The sequence below is a fragment of the Ochotona princeps genome, unplaced genomic scaffold, assembly GCF_030435755.1.
Source record: "Ochotona princeps isolate mOchPri1 unplaced genomic scaffold, mOchPri1.hap1 HAP1_SCAFFOLD_2770, whole genome shotgun sequence".
Taxonomy (NCBI): domain Eukaryota; kingdom Metazoa; phylum Chordata; class Mammalia; order Lagomorpha; family Ochotonidae; genus Ochotona; species Ochotona princeps.
The window spans coordinates 34,682-45,091 of NW_026701467.1; the positions used below are offsets into that span (position 1 = coordinate 34,682).

The window sequence follows — 10,410 nt, forward strand, 5'->3', positions numbered from 1 at the left end:
ACTGCTGGCTTTTGTTTTCGGAAATAGTTAAAACATTCGCGTCTGTCTAATGCCGTACTGCTGGCTTTCGTTTTTGGAAATAGTTAAAACATTCGACTAGCAAAGAATGCTGCGCTAAAAGGGGGAAAGGCCTGTGTCACGCATCCGCGCAAACACGGGATCGGAGCTACGTATTCGAACGAGTGTCACTAGGCTCAACCGCGGTCACCAGTTACCAAGACGCAGCCATCACTCCGTGATTCCAGTTGGCTACTGTCAAGAGGAGTACTGCGCATGCGCTACATTACTGAATTTATTTCGCGTCCTGTCCCTATTCAAAAGTGCCGGTATTACCGGCCCTTTTTAGCCTATTCTATTCTCATGTAGAAAGTCGAGTCTGGTCTGACCTGTTCTACAGTTTGTCTTTTTGTTTCGTCCCCGTGATTGTAAAGCCACAGGCAATTACGGTGGGCTCAACTGTAGGCTACTGCATCTAGCAGATGGATGTCTCGACCTGCGGTAGGATGCTGGAAATGCGTGAAGTAGTGGGACATCACCCTTGAGATGGGCGGCGCGTTTTTCAGGAAATTCGAGAGCCTTCTCTTTAAGCCTTTTTTCCGTCTCTTCCGAAGTCTGCCCGTATGCACGCGGAATGGCGGTTCTAGCTGCACTTAAAAGATTCGCTGCTACTTTTTACAGTATGCTTCGTGCAGTGCATCGGTGCTCTTCACTACAGTGAACACGCGGATACTTGTGTGTTTGCACCCGGGCACATGCATGGAAATGGCACCAAAACTTGGTGGGGAAATCTTCAGTGAGTGCTTCTGCTGGATTCGTGCGGCGAGATGCGCGTTCATGCCTAGTTAAGAGGCTAGGGCCTCCTGCATTGATGCATATCTGGGGATCTCATAATAATGAGTGTAGTTCTGGATACCGACTTGCTGATATACCTTCAACCAAATCTAATGTTTGGTCGTGAATACACGCGAAACTGCGGAGCTTTCGCAGAACGCGAGAAATACCGCATACATGTCATCCAACCAATGAAACCCATCGCTGTACGCGCATGGGGTGCTCTTGGTGACGTTTTAGTCTCCACATATATATATATATATATGTATATACATACCTGTCTACACACACACACATATATGTGTATGTCACTCGTTTTCGAAGGTAAGACATACATACAATTATACCTGAAAATTAATTATGGGTCCACACAGCTGCGTATAAAACACTTGCTCACCCCCTACGCAGGTGCCTTGAGGAAGCGTATACTACAAAGGCGTATGCACACTCCATCTCTAGCAGAGGCCAAGGGGGCCTCTGTATGAGTAGAGATGCACCGTCTTCTTCTAGAAACGAGCGTCTAGTCTCCAAATCCTCGGAAAAAGTTGAATGCCGGCGTATAGTTCGTATAAATACACCAGTGCTCCCCGTGTATCAAAAATGGTTACGTAAAACGCACGCGACCCAGCGGTGCGTCTTGAGAAGACGCGAGTACATATATATATAAGTGCTGCTCAACTGTATGCACATCTGAAATGTTTTAGAGCGCAGTTCCTCTTTCGAGATTTTGGCGGATTTGTAGAGTGTTGGCACCGAAGGCTCGCTCGATTTTCTCGTTGTATATTCTGTTTCGTTCGTTTATGTAAGTAACGTTGTCGTCCTCGTTGAAGATTCTTCTTCTGCTGAAGTTCTTTCTTCGCTTCTGAGCATTCAAAACGCTGTCAACAAGTCGCTGCTTCGCGGCTTCAGAGGGCTGCACTCACCCAACACAAACAAGAGCAAGAATTAAAGACTCTCTTGTCTCTATTGTCACTGGGAATTGAAACGCGTTGCTATCACAAGCGCTGCTGCTCTATTACTACACTGTGTCTACATTACTACAGTGCTACCTTTCTCTCGTTCTTGTCTCCTCCGCTGAGGCTGTTACAACGCGGACCCTTTCATGCGTAATACATCCAATGCGGTGGCCTAAAAATCAGTAATACCTTCCGCCCGGTGTAGTGGACTCGTGAATACCCTATATTTACATACAATGAATTTAGAGTCTATCTACGTTTGCAGTATTTGTAAGTGTGGATGTTTGTACATACAGGCAGACATATATATATATGTATAAGCACCATAGTGTGCACATCTACGCGTGCATATGAGCAGGCAAAGCTCTACTGGACGAATGAATATATATATATATATATGTAAGCATGATATTGTGCACGTGTATGCTTGCCTATGAGCAGGTGCTGATGTACTGAAGATTAGCATGACGATGTGTGTACAGCAGTATAATCACGTACGTACGCACACGTGATCGTTCACTTACAAACGTGCGTACTGTACACATATATGTATAGATATGTATATATACATATAGTGTGTTAGCCTTCAGTGAAAATATAAGCATGCACCCACGATATCACAAATATACGTGAAGGTATGAACAGGAAGTATGAACAAACGGAAGTCAAAAAAAGAACCTGCGCGCTAGCCACTACGAAAGTACAGGAGACCACACCACAACCGCACTCCACTTGCCTACATATGAAGGTCGAGCGGTCACATACTGTGTTGCAACAAGCATCGATTCTATACTGAGAGGAGAGCACTTTTCTCACATATATATATGTATATACACGTATGTAGTAGCTACGAGTTGGAACACAGTTACATATATATGATATCTACGAGATGAAACACAGACATCTATGTGCTCACTCATATTTAACAAGCATAGAAGAGAGCATCCCCCTTCATGCATATGTATACATTACTACCGAGCACAAACATCTATATACATACATATGTACTTACTCCTTAGCAGCTCTTTTTGTCTGACTATGTATACATTACTACCGAGCACAAACATCTATATACATACATATGTACTTATTCATTAGCAGCTCTTTTTGTCTGACTAGTAAAACTATTGTAGACAGGTGAACTCGCATTCATCTGAGCTGCTCGCACACAGAAAAGGAGAGTGTGTGCACACGCAACTGTAAAGGCAGAACACTGACGCTGTCAACGTGGCCACCTGATAGTGTGGCGAGACCGTAATAATTAGAGCATGGGTAAAGGAAGCGACATCTGTGCCTCGTTCGAAAAGAGATACACGGAACGCGGCGACGGCTACTTCCTTGCAGCGGAGACACTATTCTAGTTTGGCAGCATCCTCTATGCACAGCAACAACACGCCACAAGCGGCTGGTGTAGATTTCACGGCTCCTGCAAAGTGTTAGCGGCACACGGAAGGTCAACGAACAAGCATAAGCGGAAGCAGCAGCGGCAGCCTACCTCTACTATACTACAGCAGCAGCTGCTGCTGCCCAGTTCTATATTACAATGGCAGTAAGACCCCTTTATATACTACAGCTGCTGCTGCCCAGTTCTATATTACAATGGCAGTAAGACCCCTTTATACACTACAGCTGCTGCTGCCCAGTTCTATATTACAATGGCAGTAAGACCCCTTTATATACTACAGCTGCTGCTGCCCAGTTCTATATTACAATGGCAGTAAGACCCCTTTATATACTACAGCAAGAGCCGTAGAGGTGCAGTTATATATATCCCAGCAGGCCATCCACCATATATATTACACCAGAACTGCAGCTATATATATATATATATACATACATACATATATACCAGTTACACACCAGGAGAAGCGCACGCATATATCTATATATCACACACCAGGAGGAGCGCATGCATATATATATATATATATATATATATATAATGGTTACAGAGGAAGTACACAAATATATATATATATACATATACATATGTACACGTGACTGGAGCAGTATCCCTAGGTATATAGTCAAAGCAGCCCCGTTATATATTACAGCAGAGCATACATGTACACGTTACAGCATCAGTAGCAGCGAGGCGGGTCGCTACAGTACCTTGGCTACGACATATAATTAGTGACAGCCAGACTAGATGTACAACAGCAGCAGCACGGCTGTGTAGGGTTTACAGGAGCAACACAGCTGCCTGCATTACAGCAGTACATATATGCATAAAACTAAAGCAGCAGCACAACTGTATACAATTTTAGCAGCAGCACAGCTGTAGACAAACGTAGCAGCAACACAGCTGTATATAATTTCAGCAGCAGCACAGCGATACACAATTTTGGGAGCAGCACAGCTGTATACAGCAGTACAGGTGTATGCAGTTCAAGCAGCAGCACAGCTGTATACGATTACAACAGAATATCATCTATATGTTTTTAAGCAGCAGCAGCAGCAGCGGCAGCAATATACCAGATAGCAGTATTACAGCAGCAGCAGGGGCAACGCAGCAACCGCGCTGGTCCGCAGAGTAGCAGGACTTGAGTGCGGAGGAGGCCGTCCGTGTAAAATCATAGTGTAATTACAGTATAGTATTTGTGTTTCATATTGGTCGTATACACAACACTTATATAATCTAACATGCTGATCTCAATACCTTGAACTCGATAAGAGCAGAAGTTGGGTCGTAGAAAGCATCCCCCAGAACTGCTTTTTGCTGCAGATAGTCCTGCTCTCTGAACACGACTTCTCCCTGTCTGGAAAGGAGAAGCGCATACAAACAGCACACGGGCATAGTAATTTCAGGAACAGGATCATCACGCTCACACAAGACAGTCATACTATATACGCAAGCACATATTAAGTCGAACTACACTCATATACGGCAGTCATGATATATACGTGCACAGGCGACGCACGCACATACTAAGCCGAACTAGACTCATTTATGACGGTCATAATATATACGCACGCACTTACGAAGCCTAAACAGATTCATATATGATTTCCATAAAATATACGTACGCACATATCAAGCCGAACTAGACTCACACACGACAGTCATACTACATACGTACACACATATTATGCCTAACTCGACTCATACATGACAGTCACACAGTATATGTACTCACATACTGACCCGAACTAGACGTATATATGACCGTCATACAATATTTGCACACACACACACACACACACACACACACACACTGAGACGCACGAGACCTATATATGACATTCGATACATAAGTACGTGTGCATACTGCGCTGAACTATTTTCATATATGACTGTCGGAATGTATGGGAGCGCCTATATAGAGTCGAACGAGACTCATACACGACAGTAATAACATATGGATACTGTATGTGTCCGCACATATTATGGAACTCAATGCAGTGTTACTAGTCAACAGCACTCCTTATCTAGCCCTCGTGACACAACAGTACACAAAAGAAGGGAGGTAGGCAGAGCATACCATAACCCTCATCAAACTTCGCGGAGCAAACCCAGAAGACGGAGAAACACAGAGCCCAAAGGAACACACAACCGTATTTTAGAGCTCCCAGCCTCTCTAGCATATACAATGCCTGCATATATAGAAGCCCATAACCTCTGGGGAGCCTTGGTGAAATAGGATGTACCTCGCGCTAAGATACTGTTCAAAATGTCTTCGTGGCTATTTTTCTCGTACGATATTGAGTTGGGTATATGAGGAAGACATAGAAACGTACTAACGTCTGCATGTGCGAGTGCGTGAGTGTGTGTGTGTTTCCACGTGTCGGGGACACTACCACATACACCGCTGCGTCATTTTTAACTCGCGACAAACTGGCACGTAAAGTTCGTTCTGCAGATGCGAGAACTCGCGTGAGCACTGCAACGAGAGAAAACACATTGTACAGCGCCTGTGATTCTGTGTCTTGCACACCCCTGCGGCGTCTATACACCGGAAGGAGACGTGCGCGGTGAGGCCCTCCACCGATCACGCTGCAGATGCAGTCCATGCACACCCCTGGGGCAAGTACTACACACTAGAGTGGAAAAGTGAGCCCCTCTCTCCTTACGAGCTCGCTCTCTATTATACACCTCGTCTGCGCACCTCTGCGGTGTCTAGACACCTAACGACATGAGCTAAAACCTCCCCCCCCCCCAACCGATTCCCGTGTACTATATATACAAGACACGACACGCATGATTCTCGTCAGTTGACATCAAAACGTCAGTCCTGACTGATGAAACACAGTTGTCCATTCGCGCATCCATACCTTTTTTTGTGCGCTCTGTAGAGAGCATCTTCGTTAAAAACATTCCACCCAAATGACTCATTCTTCTTTTTGGCATCCTTTTCCTTTTGAGCGGCAACTAATGCGGCTGCCTCATTCAAATATCTGCGTTTCCTCCGCACTGCTGCAGCATCTTCGTCGTCGTCGTCGTCTTCTTCCTCTTCGTCTAGTTCTTCATCACTGATACTGTTACTACCTCCTGCATTTCTAGGCCCTTCTCTGTGCCTATTACGAGCAACACTCTCGCCGTCACCATCAACAGCACGACCCTCCTTCTTAATGCTTTTCCCTTCCTCACTACCCCGTAAGCGACGCATGGCCTCTGCAAGCATACCCTCAGCTTTTCTCTTTTCGTAGAGCGGATCGTTCCACACACGTTTTTCTTCCAGCACCTGCGAGCGACAAATAAACAAGAGCCCCCGACGCACCAAAGACAACGCTTCTACGGACAAGTGAAGAGCATATACCCATCCTTATAGCAAGTAATATGGCGTGAGACAAACCTTGCACAACAAGGCAGCGATCTATACCGCAAGATACACACGGGGGACACACACACACACACAGCAACAGTGGGAGAGGAGGCAATCTAGTGACAGCAGCGCTGCAGGTGAAAGTTGCTATTGCACACTCTGTGGGAAAAGAGGAGCAGCTGCACGTAGGTCATATGTCGGGATGTACTACTATCCTCTGAAGGTTTATAATACTAAATAATAGTAAGTAGTACTGCTTATAGCAGCATGCAAGTCATACCAACACTAAAAACAACGGATTGATTATATCAACCCCTCAGCCAGAAGTGTTTGAGAGCAGCAAAGATGAAGCACACGAAGCGAACGAAGTCACTACAAAAGAAGTAGAAGAAGAGCTGCGGTAGTGCTCCCTACCCGAGAAGAGAGGATGAATTTCTTCTTTTGAGTAAGTGTAGAATAGCACCCTTCACGATTGCTACGCGTCAAAAAAGAGCATCACAGCAAGCTTTTTTCTATCTCTGATCTTCCATATGTGTTTTACGATGCTACCACCACAGCATGCATAGAAGCAGTCACAACAGGAGGAGGCATCAAAAAGAGCTTTCTACTTGTGGGCGCCACACAACTCTCTATAGGGTCTCAAAAACCTTAAATACGAAGATGCGGCAAGCGGGTAGTAAATTTACAAGCAATATTCGACACAAGTAGGTCTAGGAAAGCCCCCTATCCATATGTGAGGAGAAAAGAAGTGGATAACCCTGTACACACGCAAAACTCATACAAGAAGACGAGGGGCTCTCCATGTACACGGAGAGAAGAAGCTAGTAGTGGATACACCTCAAACAGTTGTCACGAGTAGATAGAGCCGAGCGTTCTCCACATAGAAGAAGAGAGCAAGCCAGTAGTAAATATACCCGCTATACTCAAAGAGGTAGATAGGAGGGCTCTCTATGCACGAGGAGAGAGCTAGTGAATCATAAACACACTTGCAGTAGCTGTCAAGTAGATAGGAGAGGGGCAGCCGTCTATTTATCTCTTCTTCTCAAGAGAAAGGTAGTATACCACTACGTACAAGACTTGCTGGCATTTCTACGACTGAAGAAGAGAGAGTTCACAGCCTTGTAATCATAATCGTCACTCGCTCGAAGAAGAAAGGTCATCCTGCACTCACAATAGAAGTTCTACTTAACATCGGAAGCATCAGGACGTGTGCATATTTCTGGGCTTCATACTATACAGGGTGCGTATATATATATATATATACATACGTATGTATATACATATATATATACCTATACTGTGTATCTGTATGTACAAATGTATATGTAGGCCCCAGAATACTCTAGGGGGTATGTTTGACCATCACAACGAAACACTCAAGCAGTGTCTGTGCCTGTATATAGTACAACGGGTGTGCACATATATATATATATATACATATATATATATGTATGTACGTAGCCATAGCAGTAAAAACTTTGCAGAATGTGTCTGTCTGTTTAATATTACACAGAGTGCGTGCATATATATATATATATATATACATGTGTTTGTGTGTACATTTATATATGTATATATACGTTATAGTGGAGCACTTAATGTAGTATGCCTGTATATGAAAGGAGATATCCTCATTTCTTTCCTTCTTTTACTTCTCTTGTGTGAAAATGACTGAGCAGTACCAAAGTTCCAGCCCGACATCAGCATAGAACTTCTTTTCTCTCTCTCTCTCTCTCCTCCAGTGTACAACTGTACCCCGAGTGTAGAGTTGTTATATATATATAACCTTCCTCTCTACGAGTGAAATAAGTTACGATCCCCGTCATTTCACATTAATACAAAAACAATTCTTTCCTTTTTCGTCTGCTAGATGATACAGGTGTATAGCAGCGTAACTTATGTCTAACAAATACCCTCCATAGCGTACAATGAATAACGGTTTCTATGTAAGTGCCCTTCTTTCTTCATATGTACTCTCAATGACAAAATGTAGCATACACAAAGGAGAAAACGAAATTCTTACATGTATATATATACAAGATAACATATGCATGAAGATAAATATTAGTACAGAAATATACACGGATATACACCTGTATACACATATATGTCTGCCCTTTAATTCTTCTTTCTACATAGACATTCCCTTTGCTCTTTCCGCCTCTTCCCTCTAGACGGTACACAAAGAAGTGAACATCACTCTAATATAATAATTACGAGCCCCTTTTCTCTCGTCTCTTCGTACAAAAAACACCGTGAAGTGTGTCGCTTTTCATCATGCCCACGTAAACGTATATACGTGGACGTCTCTCTCTCTCTTTCTCTCTCTCTCTCTCTCCATACATTACGCAGCATGAAGTACATTGTGTCTACGCCCCTTACATATGAGTCGTCACAGTCTACACAGTCTTCTCTCTCTTTACACATAATGAAGCATGCAACATAGCATGAGACCCCTATCAAACTTCTAGAGAAGTATACGTGACCTTTGTTCTCTTTTCTTCATACTCGTGGCAGCGAGAAGTATCTTGTTCGCCGCTCAACCCCTGATTATACGTTTTTGGAAGTGCAGTGCATCTCTTTCTCTCTGGCTCTGTTGCCCTTCGCTCATATGAAAGCGTGACGTATGTCCGAAAACCCCATCAAAAAACGAGTATAGCGTGTGTATGTGTGCATATCCGCATACATATATACATACATACATACATGCGTAGGTACATACATACATGCGTACGTACATATATATATATATGTGGCCTTCTCTCTCTTTTCTTTACATACATGTGGCAGCCTGGAGTATGGTAGTTCTGAAGCTGCCTTGAAGAAATAAGTGGACAACTCCTCTCTGTTTTTTCTGTACAGACGCAGCAGCGTGATGTATGTTGTTATTTACCTCCTAACACATACCCTTACCCCTCTTTTCACCAACCCTCTGTGTAAGTGTAGTGTAGAACACCTGTACTTCCCACAAGGGAGAAAGCGACTCTACGTATCAATATGAAAGGTCTTCACTCCCGCACGAGTATAAATAAAAAGCCAGCCGACGCACACGACGACACACTCGATACGTTCCCTTCGTTTTCTACTGTCTACATCATCATTCACAGTCTTAAAATATACGTGAGTGTGTACAAAGAAACGTGAGTACTACGTGCGGAGAAACGTGGGGTGTCCATGTCGGCTCAACCATGTAGGTCATCCACTACACACATACACGTATACACACACACACCCCATACACATATATGGACACATACTCACACGCATACACACACACATACACATACTCACACACATACACAAACACATACACACACACATACACACACACACATACACATGCACAAATACACCACACAGACACATATACACCTTGCTCTACAGTATGTGTTGGACCACTAGAGGAGATATCTTTGAGGCCTTCTCTATGTAGACTTGTAGACTACACGTTCCCCTTCCCCTCCCCTTCTCCCGCTTTGCCTTCATTCTCTCACTGACTTGTGCTTTCTACTTTCTCTCTGAAACTATCATGCTTTTTTCGTGTTTTCTTTGCCTTCGTTCTTCCCCTGTATCACGGACAGTAGAGGATCAGTCTTTCTCCACTACAAAAGATGAGAAAACTCCTTAATGCCAGCATGTAACACAGAATAAATACGTACCTCTTTGTTATTGAGCTTCCGACCCTGATTGATCTTCATACGTAAAGACAGCAACCGTCGCTGTCGTTCTGCTGCAGCTGCTGCTTTCTCCGCTGCTACATCTGCCGCCGCTTCATCCGAGGAAGTTTCTCTCTCTGCTTCTCTTTCCTTGTACTCTTCATTTACGTCCTCTCCATCCCCTCTGTTCTCCGCTGCAGTCTG

General features: G+C 44.0%; 1 protein-coding gene across 1 annotated transcript; it reads right to left on the reverse strand.

The window, feature by feature from the left end:
• Positions 1-1,531: 1,531 nt before the first annotated feature.
• On the reverse strand, positions 1,532-7,710 carry LOC131479434 (pre-mRNA-splicing factor Syf2-like). Its single transcript, XM_058659938.1, has 5 exons — positions 7,623-7,710; positions 7,014-7,025; positions 6,060-6,519; positions 4,447-4,546; positions 1,532-1,744 (listed from the first exon to the last, which is right to left on the reverse strand). The coding sequence occupies exons 1-5, from the start codon at positions 7,708-7,710 to the stop codon at positions 1,532-1,534; spliced, it is 873 nt and encodes a 290-aa protein (XP_058515921.1).
• Positions 7,711-10,410: the final 2,700 nt, after the last annotated feature.